The sequence below is a fragment of the Oncorhynchus masou genome, chromosome 6, assembly GCF_036934945.1.
Source record: "Oncorhynchus masou masou isolate Uvic2021 chromosome 6, UVic_Omas_1.1, whole genome shotgun sequence".
Classification (NCBI taxonomy): domain Eukaryota; kingdom Metazoa; phylum Chordata; class Actinopteri; order Salmoniformes; family Salmonidae; genus Oncorhynchus; species Oncorhynchus masou.
In genome coordinates, this window is record NC_088217.1 from 79,403,018 (window position 1) to 79,427,098 (window position 24,081).

The following is a 24,081-nucleotide window of genomic DNA, read 5'->3' on the forward strand; positions in this document are numbered from 1 at the left end:
TTCCACCACAATTTGCAAATAAATTCATTAAAAATCATACAGTGTGATTTTCTGGATTTTATTTCCTCATTTTGTCTGTCATAGTTGAAGTGTACCTATGATGAAAATTACAGGCCTCTCCTCATCCTTTTAAGTGGGAGAAATTGCACAATTGGAGGCTGACAATCCTTTTTTGCCCCACTGTATATTACACACACCATATATACAGTGTGTATTATATATAATACACACTATATATAATACACACACCATATGTATATAATACACACTATATATACATACATACATACAAATGTCTTGTTAGTTTGCTAACTATAGTTTTGGCAAGTCGGTTAGGACATCTACTTTGTGCATGACACAAGTCATTTTTCCAACAATTGTTTACAGACAGATTATTTCACTTACAGTTCACTGCATCACAATTCCAGTGGGTCAGAAGTTTACATGCACAATAAACAGCTTGGAAAATTCCAGAAAATTATATTATGGCTTTAGAAGCTTCTGATATGCGAATTGACATAATTTAAGTCAATTGGAGGTGTACCTGTAGATTTATTTCAAGGCCTACCTTCAAACTCAGTGCCTCTTTGCTTGATATTATGGGAAAATCAAAAGAAATCAGTCAAGACCTCAGAAAATAAATTGTAGATCTCCACAAGTCTGGTTCATCCTTAGGAGCAATTTCCAAAAGCCTGAAGGTACCACATTCATCTGTACAAACAATAGTACGCAAGTATAAACACCATGGGACCACGCAGCCGTCATACCACTCAGGAAGGAGACGCGTTCTGTCTCCTAGAGATGAATGTACTTTGGTGTGAAAATCAATCCCAGAACAACAGCGAAGAACCGAGTGAAGATACTGGAGGAAACCGGTACAAAAGTATCTATATCCACAGTAAAACGAGTCCTATATCGACATAACCTGAAAGGCCGCTCAGCAAGAAAGAAGCCACTGCTCCAACACCACCATAAAAAAGCCATACTACCGTTTGCCATTGCACATGGGGACAAAGATTGTACTTTTTGGAGAAACGTCCTCTGGTCTGATGAAACAAAAATAGAACTGTTTGGCCATAATGACCATCATTATGCTTGGAGGAAAAAGGGGGAGGCTTGCAAGCCGAAGAACACCATCCAAACCGTGAAGCACGGGATGGCAGCATCATGTTGTGGGGTGCTTTGCTGCAGGAGGGACTGGTGCACTTCACAAAATAGATGGCATCATGAGGTAGGAAAATTATGTGGATATATTGAAGCAACATCAGTCAGACATCAGTCAAGACATCAGTCAGGAAGTTAAAGCTTGGTCGCAAATGGGTCTTCCAAATGGACAATGACCCCAAGCACACTTCCAAAGTTGTGGCAAAATGGCTTAAGGACAACGAAGTCAATGTATTGGATCAATCCTATAGAACAATTCTGAACTGAAAAAGTGTGTGCGAGCAAGGAGGCCTACAAACCCGACTCAGTTACACCAGCTCTGTCGGGAGGAATGGGCCAAAATTCACCCAACTTATTGTAGGAAGCTTGTGGAAGGCTACTCAAAAACGTTTGACCCAAGTTAAACAATTTAAAGGCAATGCTACAAATACTAATTGAGTAGGTGTAAACTTCTGACCCACTGGGAATGTGATTAAATAAATCAAATCTGAAATAAATCATTATTTCTACTATTATTCTGACATTTCACGTTCTTAAAATAAAGTGGTGATCCTAACTGACCTAAGACAGAAATGTTTTACTAGGATTAAATGTCAGGAATTGTGAAAAGCTGAGTTTATGTATTTAGCTAAGGTGTATGTAAACTTCCACTTCAACTGTGTAGATATATATATATATATACACGCACATTTTTTGTCCATGACAATAACATCAAATCGATCTGAAATACAGTGTAGACATTGTTAATATTGTAAATGACTATTGTAGCTGGAAACGGCTGATTTTTAATGGAATATCTACATTTATCAGCAACCATCACTCCTGTGTTCCAATGGCACGTTGTTTGCTAATCCAAGTTTACCATTTTAAAAGGCTAATTGATCATTAGAAAACCCTTTTGCAATTATGTTAGCACAGCTGAAAACTGTTATGCTGATTTAAAGAAGCAATAAAATTGGCCTTCTTTAGACTAGTTGAGTGTCTGGAGCATCAGCATTTGTGGGTTTGATTACAGGCCACAAAACACCAGTCTCAACATCAACAGTGAAGAGGCGACTCCGGGATGCTGGCCTTCTAGGCATAGTTGCAAAGAAAAAGCCATATCTCAGACTGGCCAATAAAAAAAATATTAAGATTGGCAAAGAACACCGACACTGGACAGAGGACCTCTGCCTAGAAGGCCAGCATCACAGAATCACCTCTTCACTGTTGATGTTGAAACTGGTGTTTTGCAGGTACTATTTAATGAAGCTGCCAGTTGAGGACTTGTTTCTCAAACTAGGGTGGCCTTGATGACAGCTTTTACATGTATTTTTACTGCTCTAATTACGTTGGTAACCAGTTTATAATAGAAATAAGGCACAGCTAAGGGGCTGTGTCCAGGCACGCCGCGATGCGTTGTGCATCAGAACAGCCCGTAGCCATGGTATATTGGTCATATACCACACCCCATTGTTCCTTATTGCTTAAATATAATACACACACACACTTCCATTAGTTTGTCAAGGTCAGAGTCTGGATGGTAGTAACTGAGCTCAGGCTGAAGTGGACTCAGACAGACGTCAGACAGGTTCATCTCCGAGCTGAGATGGAGGGAAAGGGGGACGGGGGAGGGGTGCGGCGGCCTTCCAAATGAGGATGGATGAGAGGACGCTAATGCGGAACTGAGTGATGGCCCTCTCTTCTCTCGCTCTCCCTCTCTCCTATCTCTGTCCTTGCTCTCCATCCATTTCCCATTGTCTCCACAACTACAGGACAGTAGAAGGCCGTGAATCTAGTCCTAATGCACCTGCTGCTGAATCGCCCTCTCAGACTCCGTCTACCTGAGACTAAGTGCTGATTGGGCAAGCACAGAGCACAGGAGAGTTGTAGCGGCTTTCAAGACCGACTGCCGAGCTATTCTCAGAAGGGAACGCTTCAAAGGGCACACTGGTTTTAAGCCCCCTGTATTGACCCTCCCCGTAGCAGGGCTAAGTGGTAGTTATGGAGCTGTTCCTTCCCAGCAGAGGGGAATGAGGGTATGGCTCTGAAGCTTACAGGCACCTCTGTCAGCCCAGGGGGAGGCTGGGAGGTGGCGTTAGACTGTAAACACTCATTATGACAAAAAGAGCAGAAATTAAAATCAAACGTTATATATATACTTTTTGTTTAGTAAAAGGCTTTTCAATCCCCCTTGTTGTACCCCCTAGGAGAGAAGTCGTCGCCTTGTAACACTGATGTCTACTTATCGGCATCCATTTTGGTTTTCAAGTTGAACCACTGGCTCAGTGACGATCAAGATCATGATTGAGAGATGGGACCACCATTCACTTTCTTTCCATTACTGTAATAAGTATCCATTGTTGTAGTAATCTCCTGTGTTGTTCGGATATAGTTGAGTCCTGTCTTTTAAGGTGTGATTGTGATGGTGATGGGGATTCCTCTCCCTGCAGTTCTTTGTGGCGTCTGATCCCACGGTGAAGACAGACAGACTGTGGCACGACAAGTACTCACTGAGGAAGTCCATGATACCCACCTTCATCACCATGGACCAGGCCCGCAAGGTAGACACACACACAAACACCAATTATCTCATCCTCAACGTAAAAAAGTAGAAACTTTGCATTCACATGTTAGTTTTCCTCGTTCTCTCTTTCTCTTCTGTCTCTGTAGGTTCTGCTCATTGGAAAGTCCATTAACTTCCTGCATCAGGTGTGCCATGACAGAACCTCACCAGGGAAAATTACCCCGGCCTCCAAGTCTACAGACTCTCCCAAAGATGGTACGCTCTCTGACCTCTCTCCCCCACCCCAACACAATGTGAAAGGGGCCTGTCAGTGGCTAGCTCAATACAACACAGGCATTTGGTGTTTGGTACACATTTGTTCATAATATACCTCCAGAGAGTGTGTATTGAGCAGGCAGTGTCTTTCGACAGAGTAGAGAAGCCTTGGTCTTGCCATAGTAGTGTTTGTAGCTAGTGAGAGCAGAGCCGCATTGATCTGTTTGGCATCAGAACTGGTTGTACTGTTATGGTACTTCCTGTGGTATCGACTGGATTTAGTCTCGCTCCTCTCTCCGTCGCTGATCAATGGTTTTACAGTTCCTTCCTTAGCCTCGTCCTTGAGGGGAATGACTGCCTACTGACTGGCGTTGGAAGGGGAGGGGTTGTATTTTTAACCTGTCTGTCCCAAATGCCACCCTATTCCCTTTTATAGTGCACTACTTCTGACCATAACCTTACGGGTTAAAGGTAGTGCATTATGAAGCCCCCGGTCAAAAGTAGTGCATTATGAAGCCCCCGGTCAAAAGTAGTGCATTATGAAGCCCCCGGTCAAAAGTAGTGCATTATGAAGCGAATAGGGTGCTATTTGGGATGTAGACTCTATCTTGAATTATAGATACAGAGTTCAGAAAATGGTCTGAGAGATGAGTTTAATATGCATCATGTAGTGCCAACTCCAGTACCCACATAATGACCACAGATAATAACTCTCTCTATAGCTGCAGAGCTGTTATCAGACCTGGAGGGGGCGTTCCAGGGGAAGATAGATGCAGCCTACTTTGAAACCAGCAAGTACCTGCTGAATGTCCTCAACCAGAACTATCTGTTGCTGGAGCACCTGCAGGCCATGAGACGATACCTGCTGCTGGGCCAGGGAGACTTTATACGCCACCTCATGGACCTGCTAAAGTTAGTACACACACACACACACACACACACACACACACACACACACACACACACACACACACACACACACACACACACACACACAGGTGTACAGACAGATGGGTACGCACAAATACACCCACCCACCCCATCCTATATGTCATATTTATTGACCTTAGTGTTTGTCCCTTCAGACCAGAGCTGGCCCGCCCAGCCACCACTCTGTACCAACACAACCTGACAGGCATCCTGGAGACAGCCGTGAGGGCCACCAACGCCCAGTATGACAACGCTGAGATCCTCAAGAGACTGGACGTACGCCTGCTGGAGGTAGGCTGCAGCTCATACCATTACTACTGTCATAGGCTGCAGCTCATACCATTACTACTGTCATAGGCTACAGCTCATACAATCACTGCTGTCATAGGCTACAGCTCATACAATTACTGCTGTCATAGGCTACAGCTCATACCATTACTACTTTCATAGGCTACAGCTCATACCATTTCTACTGTCATAGGCTGCAGCTCATACCATTACTATTGTCATAGGCTACAGTTCATACCATTACTACTGTCAGGCTACAGTTCATACCATTACTACTGTCAGGCTACAGTTCATACCATTACTACTGTCAGGCTACAGTTCATACCATTACTACTGTCAGGCTACGGCTCATACCATTACTACTGTCGTAGGCTACGGCTCATACCATTACTACTGTCGTAGGCTACGGCTCATACCATTACTACTGTCGTAGGCTACGGCTCATACCATTACTACTGTCAGGCTACAGCTCATACCATTACTACTGTCAGGCTACAGCTCATACCATTACTACTGTCAGGCTACAGTTCATACCATTACTACTGTCAGGCTACAGTTCATACCATTACTACTGTCAGGCTACAGCTCATACCATTACTACTGTCGTAGGCTACAGCTCATACCATTACTACTGTCGTAGGCTACAGCTCATACCATTACTACTGTCAGGCTACAGCTCATACCATTACTACTGTCAGGCTACAGCGCATACCATTACTACTGTCATAGGCTGCAGCTCATACCATTACTATTGTCATAGGCTACAGTTCATACCATTACTACTGTCAGGCTACAGTTCATACCATTACTACTGTCAGGCTACAGTTCATACCATTACTACTGTCAGGCTACGGCTCATACCATTACTACTGTCGTAGGCTACGGCTCATACCATTACTACTGTCGTAGGCTACGGCTCATACCATTACTACTGTCGTAGGCTACGGCTCATACCATTACTACTGTCAGGCTACAGCTCATACCATTACTACTGTCAGGCTACAGCTCATACCATTACTACTGTCAGGCTACAGCGCATACCATTACTACTGTCAGGCTACAGTTCATACCATTTCTACTGTCATAGGCTGCAGCTCATACCATTACTATTGTCATAGGCTACAGTTCATACCATTACTACTGTCAGGCTACAGTTCATACCATTACTACTGTCAGGCTACAGTTCATACCATTACTACTGTCAGGCTACAGTTCATACCATTACTACTGTCAGGCTACGGCTCATACCATTACTACTGTCGTAGGCTACGGCTCATACCATTACTACTGTCGTAGGCTACGGCTCATATCATTACTACTGTCGTAGGCTACGGCTCATACCATTACTACTGTCAGGCTACAGCTCATACCATTACTACTGTCAGGCTACAGCTCATACCATTACTACTGTCAGGCTACAGCGCATACCATTACTACTGTCAGGCTACAGTTCATACCATTACTACTGTCAGGCTACAGTTCATACCATTACTACTGTCAGGCTACAGCTCATACCATTACTACTGTCGTAGGCTACAGCTCATACCATTACTACTGTCGTAGGCTACAGCTCATACCATTACTACTGTCAGGCTACAGCTCATACCATTACTACTGTCAGGCTACAGCGCATACCATTACTACTGTCAGGCTACAGTTCATACCATTACTACTGTCAGGCTACAGTTCATACCATTACTACTGTCAGGCTACAGTTCATACCATTACTACTGTCAGGCTACAGCTCATACCATTACTACTGTCGTAGGCTACAGCTCATACCATTACTACTGTCGTAGGCTACAGTTCATACCATTACTACTGTCGTAGGCTACAGTTCATACCATTACTACTGTCAGGCTACAGCTCATACCATTACTACTGTCGTAGGCTACAGCTCATACCATTACTACTGTCGTAGGCTACAGCTCATACCATTACTACTGTCGTAGGCTACAGCTCATACCGTTACTGCTGTCGTAGGCTACAGCTCATACCGTTACTGCTGTCGTAGGCTACAGCTCATACCGTTACTGCTGTCGTAGGCTACAGCTCATACCGTTACTGCTGTCGTAGGCTACAGCTCATACCGTTACTGCTGTCGTAGGCTACAGCTCATACCGTTACTGCTGTCGTAGGCTACAGCTCATACCGTTACTACTGTCGTAGGCTACAGCTCATACCGTTACTGCTGTCGTAGGCTACAGCTCATACCGTTACTGCTGTCGTAGGCTACAGCTCATACCGTTACTACTGTCGTAGGCTATAGCTCATACCATTACTGCTGTCATAAGCTTTTAACTCAGTGGGCTAACACGGTATTGAGTCAGGGGTTTGAAACACAACCTGGTAACCCGTTTCTCAAGACTGTTAGCCCTCTGAGCTGAAGCCTAGATGGTTGATGTCTGGATGCTGGATGTATATGTGTCAGAGTTACCTATTGGATTTCAAACTGTCAACTTGGCACCATGTTATCCCTGTGAACTAAAGCCTGGTCATCAACCCATCTGTGCTCCTTCTGTAGGTGTCTCCCGGGGATACAGGCTGGGACGTCTTCAGTTTAGACTACCACGTAGAGGGTCCTATCGCCACGGTAACCACAGCACTTTACATACATACACATACCATCCTATCTGGTGTTGTCTTGTCTCTCTCTCCACACACACACACAAACACACACACCCTCGCAAACAATCCAATAAGCTTCTCCTCTTCTCTCTTCATTCATCCATAAAAGCCCACCTGGAGCATCTGAACGTTGTTTCTTTCTGTTCTGTTATACAGTGGGGCAAAAAAGTATTTAGTCAGCCACCAATTGTGCAAGTTCTCCCACTTAAAAAGATGAGAGAGGCCTGTAATTTTCATCATAGGTACACTTCAACTATGACAGACAAAATGAGGGGGAAAAAATCCAGAAAATCACATTGTAGGATTTTTAATGAATGTATTTGCAAATGATGGTGGAAATGATGGTGGAAATGATGGTGGAATTAAGTATTTGGTCAATAACAAAAGTTTATCTCAATACTTTGTTATATACCCTTTGTTGGCAATGACAGAGGTCAAACGTTTTCTGTAAGTCTTCACAAGGTTTTCACACACTGTTGCTGGTATTTTGGCCCATTTCTCCATGCAGATCTCCTCTAGAGCGGTGATGTTTTGGGTCTGTTGCTGGGCAACATGGACTTTCAACTCCCTCCAAAGATTTTCTATGGGGTTGAGATCTGGAGACTGGCTAGGCCACTCCAGGACCTTGAAATGCTTCTTACGAAGCCACTCCTTCGTTGCCCGGGCGGTGTGTTTGGGATCATTGTCATACTGAAAGACCCAGCCACGTTTCATCTTCAATGCCCTTGCTGATGGAAGGAGTTTTTCACCTAAAATCTCACGATACATGGCCCCATTCATTCTTTCCTTTACACGGATCAGTCGTCCTGGTCCCTTTGCAGAGAAACAGCCCCAAAGCATGATGTTTCCACCCCCATGCTTCACAGTAGGTATGGTGTTCTTTGGATGCAACTCAGCATTCTTTGTCCTCCAAACACGACGAGTTGAGTTTTTACCAAAAAGTTCTATTTTGGTTTCATCTGACCGTATGACATTCTCCCAATCTTTTTCTGGATCATCCAAATGCTCTCTAGCAAACTTCAGACGGGCCTATACATGTACTGGCTTAAGCAGGGGACACATCTGGCACTGCAGGATTTGAGTCCCTGGCGGCGTAGTGTGTTACTGATGGTAGGCTTTGTTACTTTGGTCCCAGCTCTCAGCAGGTCATTCACTAGGTCCCCCAATGTGGTTCTGGGATTTTTGCTCACCGTTCTTGTGATCATTTTGACCCCACGGGGTGAGATCTTGCGTGGAGCCCCAGATCGAGGGAGATTATCAGTGGTCTTGTATGTCTTCCATTTCCTAATAATTGCTTCCACAGTTGATTTCTTCAAACCAAGCTGCTTACCTATTGCAGATTCAGTCTTCCCAGCCTGGTGCAGGTCTACAATTTTGTTTCTGGTGTCCTTTGACAGCTCTTTGGTGTTGGCCATAGTGGAGTTTGGAGTGTTGTTGTGGACAGGTGTTGTTTATACTGATAACAAGTTCAAACAGGTGCCATTAATACAGGTAACGAGTGGAGGACAGAGGAGCCTGTGAGAGCCAGAAGTCTTGCTTGTTTGTAGGTGACCAAATACTTATTTTCCACCATAATATGCAAATTAATTAATTAAAAATCCTACAATGTGATTTTCTGGATTTTTTTTCTCATTTTGTCTGTCATAGTTGAAGTGTACCTATGATGAAAATTACAGGCCTCATCTTTTTAAGTGGGAGAACTTGCACAATTGGTGGCTGACTAAATACTTTTTTGCCCCACTGTACATGTTCATTCAAAGGCCACCAGTCAACCATGTTAGATGAAGTCCAGTGCTGGCTGGTTTTGTGTTGTTCTGTGATGTGGTGAGAGAACATGTGTAAATGCTGTGCTACCCTGTGACAGGTGCTACCCTGTGACAGGTGCTACCCTGTGACAGGTGCTACCCTGTGTGTTCACGCTGTCTAATTTGTCTCTCTCTTCTTGCTTTCTGTTTCTCTTGCTGGTTCTGGCTGTGGCAGGTGTTCACACGGGAGTGCATGAGCCACTACCTGCGGGTGTTCAACTTCCTGTGGCGTGCCAAGCGTATGGAGTACATCCTCACCGACATCTGGAAGGGACAGATGTGCAACGCCAAGCTGCTTAAGAGCATGCCAGGTGAACACACACACACACACGTTGGTAGCTATCAAGTAAACACAATGATGCACACACACACACACACACACACACACACACACACACACACACAAAACCATGCAGTTCCCTCTCACCTCCAGCAGAGGGAGTCATGTACCGAAGAGCTGTAGATAAGGCAGCCAGGGTAACATGTTAGATGTTGTGTTACAGAGCTGTCTGGCGTGCTGCACCAGTGCCACATCCTGGCCAATGAGATGGTCCACTTCATCCACCAGATGCAGTACTACATCACCTTCGAGGTCAGGGGCCGTACTTTTTCTTCTTCCTCTCTAATCCTCTCACTCCTCTCACACTCTCCCTCCTCCCCTGGCTGTCTGGGTCTCTGGTGTGTGTGTGTGTGTGTGTGTGTGTGTGTGTGTGTGTGTGTGTGTGTGTGTGTGTGTGTACAGGTGCTAGAGTGTTGTTGGGATGAGTTGTGGAACAAGGTAGAGAAGGCCCAAGATCTAGACCACATCATCGCTGCCCACGAAGGATTCTTAGACTCTGTCATCTCCCGCTGCCTACTGGACACCAACAGCAGGGTGAGACACACACACACGTATGCTCATACACTCGAACAGACACTTACTGACATCCACTTCTCTTTTACCTGCACTGTTGGCGCTTAAAGGGATACTTCGGGATGTTGGCAATGAGGCCCTTTATCTATTTTCTCCAGAGTCAGATGAACTTGTGGATAAACTATCATGTCTCTGTGTCCAGTATGAAGGAAGTTGAAGGTAGTTTCGTGACCCAATGCTAACTAGTCTTTCCGCAATGACTGGAAGTTTATGCGTATCTACTAGCATGCTAGCAGATACCCATAGATTTTGTCATTGTGCTAACGCAAGTTAGAAATTGCGCTAGAGGTAGTTAGCAACTTCCTTCAAAGTGCACGCAGAGACTTAAAAAATGGTATCGGCGAGTACATCTGACTCTGGGGAATTAGATGCAGGGCCTCATTGCCAAAATCTCTAAGTATCCCTTTAAGAATTTCCCTGTACCCAGCTATTACATCTGCGACCCTGTACATGTGACTAATAAACTCTAATGTCATCTAAAATGTTTTTCTCTCCCGCTAGTCCTTGTTGAACCAGCTGAGGGCGATCTTTGACCAGATCATAGAGTTCCAGAGTGCCCAGGACTCTCTGTACCGCTCTGCCCTGGAGGAACTCGCCCTGCGGCTGCAGTACGAGGAGCGGAAGAAGCAGAGGGATTCTGAGGTAGAAGGATCGGGGCTTGAAGTGGACTGAAATGGGTGCCAGCACTTAGGGGTGTTACGGTGACCGTATTACCGCCACATCGGCAGTCATGAGGGCAGTCAAATTCCACATGACTGATTAGTCAGGGTAATTAGGCTTCTCCAAGCTCTGATGCTGCTGCTGCTGCTGTTCATTAGTAGTCTACTAAACTTGCTAACTGCCTGGTACTCAGCACTCTAAAATCAACGCAAATGTAATTGAAAATCTAATCAAACACTTCATGAGAGCTCATGTTGCGCAACATTTCTATAGGCTATGCAATTGTGTGAGAAAACAGAGTGATGGCTTCTATTAAAAAGAGGAGGATCCCATCAGCTTTATATTGGCTAGGCCTACTATATTTGATTTTTGAAACTTTCCTAATATTAAGCACATTGCTTATATGTACAACAAGAGTATAGCCTACTACCTGGCATGAAAATAAATGCGTCTCAATTTGCTATTTAAGTGCCTAGATTTTTATCCCTCTGCCCCAGTTTTGAGACAGGTGCATGGTAATGGTCCATTCTAAATCAAAACAGATTTCACATATATTATTTAGTATATGTAAAGACCAGATTAAATCAAGAATAGTCTGATGGGTGACAATATTAGCCTATCACTTAAGAATGATATATTATCACTTTTTTTTGCAACTTTTTCTATCATAGTCCCACACCTCATGTAGCCTAGCCCATAGGCCTATATATTTTGATAGGGTTTGTATCACAACTAAAGTGGCCAAATAACTTCTTAAAATTAATCAGATTAATTCGCTTTACAATGGGTGTAGAGCCTAACTGGCATAAATACGCAGCGTGTGAGTTTCAAGTTTGGGTAAGATAATTTTCACCATAAAATGCACATTTTTATAGATTATGCATGTAATGATTTTATTAACTTTTGATAATGGTGTTTTCCAGTTAATGGAACATTTGTGCTTGTAGCCGTGTGCGCATTGCTGCGATTATAATGTGAGGAAATAGCCTAATAGTTTATCAACAATTTAAGCTAAATGTTCTGATCTGTTGCGTCAGCCTCATTGCGTAAAAAAAATGTTTCTTTGATGCAAGAGGTTGTATTAATTTGATCTATTACATCCCACAACTGTCCCAGATGGTTTGAAATATTTATTTCTCACACAAAATATAGTATAGGTCAACATTTGTACTATGGGGGATAGTAGATTGACATAGGCTAGTGCTTTTGCTGTTCGTTAGGGCTACACATCTTGTTGGCTGACGAAAAGTAAATGTGGACAGTTCTTCCAATATCTTCAATATGCACCTCGGAATTGGATAAGGACGGGTGCAGTTGCGCCCCGATGTGTCTGTCTTCACTTGTAGCCTGTGAGAAAGACTAGATCATGTGACAGAGAGACAAGTGAGTGAGAGTTGCTTTTTTTAGGGGCATTACGGCCACACGAAAGGGATGCCGCTGGGAAATTCGAGTCATTATCAAGTGCAGGTCAAATTATGAATGAGAGACTGATGAAGTGTGTACAGTCTGCACAAAAAAACAAAGCAGAGCTCATGCCTTTCAAGCAACTTTTCTCAAATCCTCATTAGAGTCGCATCATGCAGCCTTAGAATGTATTAAAAATCAAAACATACAGCCCAACATTTGTATCACAACTAAAGGTACTTAAATAACTCTAAATTAAAGCATATAGGAGTACCTGTTTCTTTTGTTAATTGCTCAACACAGAATAGCCCATGTGGGCGTTTGGAGAAAGCATCCTTTATATTTTATTTAGCTTTGTTCAATTGTATTCTTCATACTATAAACATTTTTAAAATAATGCCACAGATTTCTAAGCAAATCTTGTCTGCTAAATGAGTGTAGCCCACAGCCATTTGGCATAGCCAGATCAGGACCTTTCATAAGGACAACTCAGAGTATGCTATTCTGTTCTTCTGAAATAGACTACATTTTCATCATATCATGTTTCTTTAGACCTGTCTAAAATAAAGAATGGATTTATTGTGAAGGTGTGGGCTGTGTTACATAGACTTTTTGAAATGTAGACGTTCCAAAGGTCTGCATCGGTGTGGAAGCCAGGAGATGCTGAATGCGTTAATGTTCATTAACGGTCTGTTACTGTGAGACTGGCAGTTATTTGCTTGACAATCACCGGCTGACAATGTTTATATTTAGGTTCCGGTACTCTGCAATATTTTTAAGCCAATATTCTATAAGAGGTTGCCGGTACTCAAGCAGTAGAACATTTTGAGGTGTTGGTTTTCAGTACCGGTGTGTACTGGCCCAATTCAAGTACTTATAATGATAGCCTTCAGAGTCCCATGTCCTGTTTGTTCTAAGTCGTCTGGAACCCAGCCAGGGGCCAACTCAAGTTCCCCCCTTAATGGCCATTGGCCATGCTGGTGTTGTTGTCATTTTATTGATTTAACAGGCCCTGAGCATCAGACTATTAAACTCTTAAGTGTTAGAAAAACAAACACAGCCTCGGCGTTTGCCAAGTTTCTCATTAAGTAGCTTGTAAATAAGACTGAGGTCCAAGGTAAGAGGGTTTGGGGTGACAGAAGCAGTTGGTCAGTGATCGGGGGGATATTGGATTTTATATTAACTTTAAATATTGGCCGTTGAGTGTGTTTACTTGAATGAGAAGTATGTGAGTAGAGAAGACGTTGAAGGTCATGTCTCTATGGGGAGAATGCTGGGGTCATAGAGTGGGAATCTGTAACAGTTTAGTGTGGGTGTTAGTTACTCAGTTACTCTTTCAAATCAAATTGTATTAGTCACATGCGCCGAATACAACAGGTGTAGACCTTACAGTGAAATGCTTACTTACAAGCCCCGAACCAACAATGCAGTTAAAAAATATTCAGATAAGAAATAAAAGTAACAAGTAATTTAAAGAGCAGCAGTAAAATAACGAGACTATATACAGGGGGGTACTGATGCAGAGTCAATGTGCGGGGGCACCGGTTAGTTGAGGTAATATGTACATGTAGGTAGACTTATTAAAGTGACTATGTATAGATGATAACAACAGAGAGTAGCGGCGGTGTAAAAGGGGGGCAAGCAAATAGTCTGGGTACCATTTGATTAGATATTCAGGAGTCTTATGGCTTGGGGGTAGAAGCTGTTTAGAAGCCTCTTGGACCTAGACTTTGCGTTCCGGGACCGCTTGACGTCTGGTAGCAGAGAGAACAGTCTATGACTAGGGTGGCTGGAGAATTTTAAGGGCCTTCCTCTGACAACGCCTGGTATAGAGGTCCTGGATGGCAGGAAGCTTGGCCCCAGTGATGTACTGGGCCGTACGCACTACCCTCTGTAGTGCCTTGCGGTCGGAGGCCAAGCAGTTACCATACCAGGCAGTGTTGCAACCAGTCAGGATTCTCTCGATGTTGCAGCTGTAGAATATTTTGAGGATCTGAGGACCCATTCCAAATCTTTTCAGTCTCCTGAGGGGGAATAGGTTTTGTCGTGCCCTCTTCACGACTGTGTTGGTGTGCTTGGACCATGTTAGTTTGTTGGTGATGTGGACACCAAGGAATTTGAAGCTCTCAACCTGCTCCACTACAGCCCGTCGATGAGAATGGGGACGTGCTCGGTGCTCCTTTTCCTGTAGTCCACAATCTCCTTAGTCTTGGTCACATTGAGGGAGAGGTTGTTGTCCTGGCACCACACGGCCAGGTCTTTGACCTCCTCCCTATAGACTGTCTCGTCGTTGTCGGTGATCAGGCCTTACACTGTTGTGTCATCGGCAAACTTAAGGATAGTGTTGGAGTCGTGCCTGGCCGTGCAGTCATGAGTGAACAGGGAGTACAGGAGTGGACTGAGCACGCACCCCTGAGGGGCCCCTGTGCTGAGGATCAGCGTGGCAGATGTGTTGTTACCTACCCTTACCACCTGGGGCAGCCTGTCAGGAAGTCCAGGATCCAGTTGCAGAGGGAGGTGTTTAGTCCCATGGTCCTTAGCTTATTGATGAGCTTTGATGGCACTATGGTGTTGAACGCTGAGCTGTAGTCAATGATAGCATTCTCACGTAGGTGTTCCATTTGTCCAGGTGGGAAAGGGCAGTGTGAAGTGCAATAGAGATTGCATCGTCTGTGGATCTGTTGGGGCGGTATGCAAATTGGAGTGGGTCTAGGGTTTCTGGTACCACACTTTGATACCACACTGATGCTGCAACAACAAAGTTCCTTCTGAAACTTGACACCTCTAATGTTGCCTGTCTGTGTGTGTGTTTTCAGGGTGAGTGGGGCGTGACGGCTGAACAGGAGGCAGAGGAGAACAGGAGGATCCAAGAGTTCCAGGAAACCATACCAAAAATGCGCTCTCAGCTACGGATACTAACACACTTCTATCAGGTATGGGTCTTACTCTCTTCTCACTGCCACAGTGGCTTTCACTAGGACAGTCTGGTTGTCTGTGGTAGTGTTCAGTGGATAGGACTGTCTGGTTGTCTGTACCTCCTCCATGTATATCTCACTCGGTCAGGGTATTAAACCTCCTCCATGTATATCTCACTTGGTCAGGGTATTAAACCTCCTCCATGTATAGTGTTCAGTGGATAGGACCGTCTAGGTGTCTGTGGTAGTGTTCAGTGGATAGGACCGTCTGGTTGTCTGTGGTAGTGTTCAGTGGATAACATCTGTGGTTGGTTGTGCTCCTTCTCAGGGCATAGTGCAGCAGTTCTTGGTGCTGATAATGACTAGTCCAGACGAGAGCCTGCGCTTCCTCAGCTTCAGACTGGACTTCAACGAGCACTACCGGGCCAGAGACCCCCGTCTGAGGGCCTCACTGGGGGCCACCAGGGGCCGACGGCCCTCCAACATCTGACCTGACGCACACCACCATGTCACAACATAGAGACCGAGAGCCACATGGAATCTGCCTTGATAGTATTTATATATGACATGAAGATGACATCAAAGTAGGGCTAGATGGAATCTGTTGTGATGACATCACAATAGAACCAGACAGAACATTGACATCACAAAAGAGCCAGACAGAATCTGTTGAGATGACATCATAATAGAGCCAGGTGGAGATAATACCGCATTCAAAACAACTAGGAACTCTGAAATCTCCGACTTCAGTGCGTTCAAAACAATTGGGAACTCTGTAAAAAACAAGCTCCAACTGGGAAAAATCTTTTGAACGGTCATCCAACTCGGAATTCCAAGTCGGGAACTCGGGCCTCTTTCCAGAGCTCCGACTTTCCTACCTGAAGGTCACTGACGTCATGATTTGACCTAGTTTTTTTCAGAATTCCCAGTTGTCTGTTCAGTGATCTTCAGGTCGGAAAGTTGGAGCTCTGGAAAGAGAACCCATAGGAGGATGACTTCACAGATTCCATTTGGCCCTGCATTTAAACACCTCGAGACAAATAGGGCTAACTGGGATTCATTTCACTATGACATAAACAAACAGAACATTTTGAAACCCTGCCTCCTCCCCCAATGTCATTGGCAAATTACTCACACAAACAAACACACACGCTCAATTCACCATACACACACATCCACTTTTCCCACTCTTTCACAGTCCCCTCTTGGGAGGTGTGGTTTTAGAAGCCTGTCATTTTAGTAGTCTGCCTCCAGCTGTGTTCACCCTCACCTCTTTGAGGTGTCTGATAGGCTACCATCACCGTGTGAATTTCATATTGTACATTTGATAATGAACAGAATGTCTTGATTTGATTGGTTTGTTTACATGTTCTGTGAATATTTTGTTTAGGTTTTCTTACTGACATTTGTTTATTTTTCATACCAGTGTCTTAAAGTCTGCGGTGTGTTTTATACTTGTTAATAAACACTGTTATAGCTGTTTAACAACTGTATTATGGAACAAACACAGCAGGCTCCCACCCACCTCTAAAGAGATTCAAAAACAATGCCCACAGCCCCTAAGGCTAAAAGACTGACGGACGTTAGGATTTTATTTGTGTTTTGTATCATTTTAACTGGGTTTCTCTTGATTCTCCTTGCAGACTGTGGCATCTGCTTGTGAATCTGTCATGTTGAACCAGCTCAATTCCTTAATTGTACAAGACAGATTTGTCAAACGTGTTGCACCCAACTTATGCCACTTTTCTCTCCTGACCACTCAGACAAACCTGGGAAAATACTTTTGTCATAGTGCGACATTAAACCTTGAAGAAGCTACAAGTGGAATGGTAACTGTATAGTGACAAAACTAGCCTTTCAAAGCCCCCCTATGATGGACTATACTGTAGTATTCGGGTGCATCTCAATAGTCAGAGGTGGCTTCCTCGCCTCCCTTCCCTTTTCACTGATCTGAAAGCGATATGGAAGATGCTTACCAGGACTTGCTTTCATTCACCTGTCAGCAGAGCAGATGAAGGAAAGGAGGCAAGGAAGCTATTGTCTGCGTCCTAAATGGCACCATACATAATAGGGTGCCATTTGAGATGCAGAGTTAGAGATGTACCGTTTTAGTGTTTTAACCTCTCCCAGCAGGCTCCCCTGTCTTTCTGTCCAATCACAAGTTCTCATCGGGGTGTGCCAAGAGAAGATGCTACTGCAAGACCTCTGTCTGTAAATCCTGTCCATTGTATAGCACAGATGTATAGAAATGACATGCCATGGACACAAACATCCTGTCATCTCTTTAATAATAAAGTCAAGTTTTTTAACAGTTTGTACTTTGTTTTTTTTTGTCAGCATCAGGGGTGCATTCTGAGTAAACTATAAGTGGGCCTTTGTCAAAAGAAAGAAGGTATTTCTAATAAATTTAATTCAATACATCACGCTCCCGGTGAGTTTTTTTTTTCTTGCAGGACGCATTCAGAGTTGAGGACTAATTAGTTTGAAGGATGCATGTGACTTGGCCATTGTGCTGGATTTCGAGAACGCAGCAGAACGCATGTGAAGTTATACAGTGGAAATCCACGATACAGCAGGTACGTTTACTTATAGTTAACATTGAAGTGATTTTAGAAACTTGGAAAGTAGTCGACATGAACGGGGCAGACTTCAGATAATGTTTTCTAGGTAGGTAGAACTTGACGCACAGACTTGTCAATGTCAATTCCCGCTTGTTTGAATCTAGTAAGTAAATCATGTTTAGACAACTGTCATGGTTAGAAAACAAACAATATTACAGATAACTGGAGTATACAGTAGTAGTAGCTACACTTGTACTAGCTAGACACTTCCAACAAGAGCTGTTTTAAGATATTTGAGGTAGAATGAGTTTGAGTATTTAACCACGTGGTGGCAGTGTAGCTCAAAGGCGAGATGACGTTTAGTACCGATTCATTAATGATCGCTCATGTTGATCTGTGAAACCATGGATTCACTTTTCTATCCACAATATGATACGTATTCAGCTCTCAAGTATTTTGCTGTGTGTTGGAGTAGAATAGACCGTCACAGAGCAGCTTTATTAAGTAGCGATATATTTAGTAGGAGAGGTGTCACAATGTCAATGCATGTCTCACTGCAGCCTGGCTCTATTTGGACACGTCACAAGACCCATGACACTATGTCCCCCCCCCCCCCCCATTGAGATGAATGGCGTTCTTGTTCTTTACACTAACTCACTTTGTTTCATTAGTATCCCTGTTTGTTGTCTGTGTTCTGGTGCCTGTGTGTCTGTTGCTGGTGGCAAACTTAATTAGCTGATCTCGGGATCGGTATATTTCATAAAATGCTTTATAGCTCTGATCCATAGATGCATTGTCTGATCCACTACAACCACTGGCAGGCAGAGTGGAGGAAGGGGTGAAAGACCATTTTAAGATGACATGAATCAAACTCTCCTGCTGGTGTTGCCGGCAGCCACATCAAGCAGTCAGAGAAAATGCAAGTGTGTGTGTGGTCCCTGAAGCAGCCTTGCATGTCACAAGGGCACTATTTCCCAGCTCCGTAGCCAAAGAGCCAGCCAAAGAGCATTTGATGTGTGACGTGTAACTGCTAGCGATTAAGACTGTTGGGCCACAAACCGAAAGGTTGCTGGTTTGAATCCCCTAGCTGACTAGGTGAACATATCTGCCGATGTGCCATTGAGCAAGGCACTTAACCCTAATTGCTCCTGTAAGTCCCAGAGCGTCTGCTAAATAAAACAAAAATAACTAGGTCAGTGTTGCTGTTCTTTATTAAATGTGATGTTCTGGCCTCCAGCAGCCATCTTGAGGCAGAGAGGATACCAAGCTCTGTTTACACACAGATCAACCTCCGCTTTTACCACACATTGTTTTTTATCCTCAGTTGATGATATGTACTAGCTATACAGGACACTTTTAGTGGTGTTCTTGTACGGTTTACACACCACCTGTGAATTCTGGCTGAATATGAGATGTTAGGCTTATCAAAGTCACTGAGGGAATGGATCTGTGTCTCTGTGTAACTTTCTGGAAGGTCCCTACTGACCCTGTGATGAACCTGTGGCCGTGATCATCTGTAAGATAATAAAGTGTAGGACAATGATGAATAGTGAACTAGGTGAGAGTGACCACATAAAACTCATGGTTAATTCATGAGAGGGGTGAGCCTCATGCCTTCAGCAAAAATGCCTTCAGCCAAACAATGAGGGATTGCATGAATGATTGTCAATTAAGTAATAGTCCCTTTTTCATGTACAGTATTAGAGATGAATCTCCATATCTTCTTAAGTTCCCATTTGCAACTCATAATGACTTGATTCTTAATTGTAAGAATTGTGTTCAGGAGAATTCTAATCTCCTTGATTCTTAACTGTAAGAACTGTGTTCAGGAGAATTCTAATCTCCTTGATTCTTAACTGTAAGAACTGTGTTCAGGAGAATTCTAATCTCCTTGATTCTTAACTGTAAGAACTGTGTTCAGGAGAATTCTAATCTCCTTGATTCTTAACTGTAAGAACTGTGTTCAGGAGAATTCTAATCTCCTTGATTCTTAACTGTAAGAATTGTGTTCAGGAGAATTCTAATCTCCTTGATTCTTAACTGTAAGAACTGTGTTCAGGAGAATTCTAATCTCCTTGATTCTTATCTGTAAGAACTGTGTTCAGGAGAATTCTAATCTCCTTGATTCTTAACTGTAAGAATTGTGTTCAGGAGAATTCTAATCTCCTTGATTCTTAACTGTAAGAACTGTGTTCAGGAGAATTCTAATCTCCTTGATTCTTATCTGTAAGAACTGTGTTCAGGAGAATTCTAATCTCCTTGATTCTTAACTGTAAGAATTGTGTTCAGGAGAATTCTAATCTCCTTGATTCTTAACTGTAAGAACTGTGTTCAGGAGAATTCTAATCTCCTTGATTCTTATCTGTAAGAACTGTGTTCAGGAGAATTCTAATCTCCTTGATTCTTATCTGTAAGAACTGTGTTCAGGAGAATTCTAATCTCCTTGATTCTTAACTGTAAGAACTGTGTTCAGGAGAATTCTAATCTCCTTGATTCTTATCTGTAAGAACTGTGTTCAGGAGAATTCTAATCTCCTTGATTCTTAACTGTAAGAACTGTGTTCAGGAGAATTCTAATCTCCTTGATTCTTATCTGTAAGAACTGTGTTCAGGAGAATTCTAATCTCCTTGATTCTTATCTGTAAGAACTGTGTTCAGGAGAATTCTAATCTCCTGCAATGCAGTGCCTTAAATCGCTGTGCCACTCGGGAGGCCCCCGCAAATTGATTTGAACAAACAATTGGTCCCCTAAAAAATGTGTCCCTCTGTTGAATTTCAAAATCCTGATGTGGCCCTCGAGCCATAAAGTTTGCCCACCCTTGGTCTTTAGTGTCCCATTCAGTCGCGGCCAGTATACAGGTTTGTGAGATACTTCATGTTTGGGAAACTCTAGTTAGATTACCAGAGTAAGCCTTGGATAGTTGTTGGACGGGGGTATCGGGCGGGGGGTTGGAGGGGTTGTATCAGCTGTTGTCACACCACTCCTCAGCCTCAGCTGTCTGGCCTGGAGTCAAGTTTGGCCCAGACTGGAGACCTAATGTATAGGAAGCTGCTGCTGTTGGGGGGGAATAGACCCACTTAAAGGGATAGTTCACCCACATTTCCAAACAATAGTTCATCTTAAAGTACATTTTTTGAGCTAAGCAAAAAATGCTAATATCTGGGGTATTGGCTTATGCTGGCGTTTGCTAAAAAAAATCTAAACAGTTTGGAGACAGTGGCCAGGTACACAATCAAAACATGGATTACTTTCTTACCTTGTCCATGGACTAGCTTTGGGAGAACTATCCCTTTTTAACGGAGTAGTTCACACCAAAATCAAAGCTTGTCAGAAGTGTCCGTACCTCAGAAGTGCTCGAAAAATTCAGCTGAATTTATATTCCAGGCAGATGGAGATACATTGTGCAGACAAGGACCTTTCTAACTTCCTATCATGGGGAAATAATCTGTCAGTCATAGAACATACATTTCTATTACAACTCTGAACATTTTCCATAATGAAATAAGTGCCTGGTGTACAGTAGCTGCCATTCCCTCTGTCTGTGTCTAGAGTGTTGGCTCTGTTGTGTGATAATGAAGTGTTTCTCCAGACAGACCGAGAGAGTCGCACAGAGAGCCTGCTTGTGAAAGGCATCAGAGATCCATTGACTACCCAGGGATATTGTACTGGGTGATTGGCTCTGTAAATCGCAGTTTGTTTCTATGTGATGAGAGGGGGGTGGAGAATACCCATCTTGTGTGGAGGGATACCCACTGTATGTCTGGCTGCAGATCATGCTACCAGATGTGGTAGGCCAAGGCAATAGAGTTGACTGAGGAAAGAGAGAGTCCTGATGTTGAGGAGTCTCTGAATCTGGAACTAATGCGTCCTTTATTGTCACAGCCTTGGTTTGGTGCTGCTGTGGAGGAAGTGGACAATGGCATTGTTCACAGTGTGCTCACATTGTAAACTGTCTGTGTGCGCATGCATACGTACGTGCGTGCGTTGGTCCCTGAGCATGCACAGATTACACTTGGCTGGCTGTTGGTATAATTAGCGCAGCAGAAGGGGATTGGTGGTCCTAAACAGCAGCCAGCGCTGTGTTCCCTCCATCCCCCGTCCCGGGTCCCACCCCTCTCTTCCTCTCTGCTGTCAACCGGACGTACCACCACCACTAAGATGTGTTACCCAGGCACACACACAGTCACAGACAGACTGGCTGAGGAGTGGAGGAATGAGAAGCACTGGTTGGACCAGTGCAGCTTGGTTTGACTCATTTAGACTTGATTTGGAGAGACTGGAATACACACTGAGTGTAGCTTAGTGCAGCTTGGCTCGACTTGGGGACTCCGGAACACTCACCCACGAAGCTGCATACACACACACTCTCTCCCTCACACACTCTGTCATGTCTCTGGCGGAGTTTGTGCGTCAGGGACAGCTGCAGGAGGCTTCATCACATCTGTTGTCCAGACTGGGTCAGGTCCTACACAGCCTGTCTGTCATTGTCCTGGCCCACAGAGCTACACACAACCTCAGCTACAGACGCAAGAGCACCTACTGGGACCGCCGGGACACAGGTTAGGAGTGTGTGTGTGTGTGTGCATCGGACCCTGGGTGTGCTTCTGTGGGGCGTTCTTTTGAGGACTGTGTGTGTGCGTGCATAAGTCTGTGTGTGTGTGAAACGCTGTTGTCGGCCTGTGTTTACAGAAAGCTACCGTCAGTTTGAAATGGCTGCTACAGGAATCTCCCTGCAGCTACTTGGGTGGTTTAATGAAGTGCAGTACTTGCCCTCGAGTTCATTGCCTCACATGACCCTGATATCCAGCTGATGAAGATGGCGCCGAAGGAGATTTTATTTTAATTTCACCTGTATTTAACCAGGTAGCTAGTTGAGAACAAATTCTCCTTTACAGCTGCGACCTGGCCAAAGCAGTGCGACACAAACAACAACACAGAGTTAAACATGGAATAAACAAGCGTACAGTCAATAACACAATAGAAAAAAAGAGTCTATATACAGTGTGTGCAAATGGCGTGAGGAGGTAAGGCAAGAAATAGGCCATAGAAGGGAAGTAATTACCATTTAGCAAATTAACACTGGAGTGATAGATGTGCAGATGATGATGTGCAAGTAGAAATACTGGTGTGCAAAAGAGCAGAAAAGTAAGTAAAAACAATATGGGGATGAGGTAGGTAGATTGGATGGGCTATTTACAGATGGGCTATGTACAGCTGCAGCGATTGGTTAGCTGCTCAGATAGCTGATGTTTAAAGTTAGTGAGGGAAATATAAGTCTCCAGCTTCAGCAATTTTTGCAATTCGTTCCAGTCATTGGCAGCAGAGAACTGGAAGGAAAGGAGGCCAAAGGAGGTGTTGGCTTTGGGGATGACCAGTGAGATATACCTGCTGGAGCGCATAATACGGGTGGGTTTTGTTATCGTGACCAGTGAGCTGAGATAAGGTGGAGCTTTACCGAGCATAGACTTATAGATGACCTGGAGCCAGTGGGTCTGGCGATGAATATGTAGCGAGGGCCAGCCGACTAGAGCATACAGGTCACAGTGGTGGGTGGTATATGGGGCTTTGGTGACAAAACGAATGGCACTGTGAAAGACTGCATCCAGTTTGCTGAGTAGAATGTTGGAGGCTATTTTGTAAATGACACCTCCGAAATTGAGTATCGGTAGGGTAGTCGGTTTTACGAGGGTATGTTTGGCGGCGTCGTGGCAGCATCTCAACTACCTCTTAGAAAACTTTGCAGTATTTTTGTTATTATAAGTACAATTTTTTTTATGTTATTAGCTCAGGAAATGTTTTGTCATTACATACAGCCGGGAAGAACTATTGGATATTAGAGCGGCGGTAACTCACCAGAACTTCCAGCATTACGACCAGGATTACGACTTTCCTGGAGCCAGATCCCTTTGTTCACTCTCTCCAGAGCAATTGAACTTATTCCGGAGGCCGACCCAAAACATAGTCGGCGAAGGAGAGGCATTCGAGGCGGCCTGCTGGTTCGACTTAGGAGGCGTGCACACCACCCAGGCATGCACATATTCAATCTCTCCCT

The 24,081-nt window shown here is 44.0% G+C and overlaps 2 protein-coding genes across 3 annotated transcripts in view; both read left to right on the forward strand.

Moving 5' to 3' along the window:
* tubgcp3 (tubulin gamma complex component 3) overlaps positions 1-17,777 on the forward strand; it is a 30,075-nt gene extending 12,298 nt beyond the window's left edge. For both annotated transcript variants that reach the window (XM_064969878.1, XM_064969879.1), the window contains exons 11-21: positions 3,597-3,707; positions 3,817-3,925; positions 4,648-4,837; positions 5,011-5,146; positions 7,668-7,736; positions 9,752-9,887; positions 10,080-10,168; positions 10,319-10,450; positions 10,991-11,131; positions 15,370-15,486; positions 15,797-17,777. In XM_064969878.1, the coding sequence (XP_064825950.1) occupies positions 3,597-3,707; positions 3,817-3,925; positions 4,648-4,837; positions 5,011-5,146; positions 7,668-7,736; positions 9,752-9,887; positions 10,080-10,168; positions 10,319-10,450; positions 10,991-11,131; positions 15,370-15,486; positions 15,797-15,958 (1,392 nt within the window). In that variant the 3' untranslated portion in view covers positions 15,959-17,777. The remainder of the gene's footprint in view (positions 1-3,596; positions 3,708-3,816; positions 3,926-4,647; positions 4,838-5,010; positions 5,147-7,667; positions 7,737-9,751; positions 9,888-10,079; positions 10,169-10,318; positions 10,451-10,990; positions 11,132-15,369; positions 15,487-15,796) is intronic.
* Positions 17,778-22,164: 4,387 nt separating this feature from the next.
* LOC135542731 (guanine nucleotide exchange factor DBS-like) overlaps positions 22,165-24,081 on the forward strand; it is an 80,136-nt gene continuing 78,219 nt past the window's right edge. Inside the window, exon 1 of the mRNA XM_064969880.1 lies at positions 22,165-22,588. Within this exon, the coding sequence (XP_064825952.1) occupies positions 22,417-22,588 (172 nt within the window). The 5' untranslated portion in view covers positions 22,165-22,416. The remainder of the gene's footprint in view (positions 22,589-24,081) is intronic.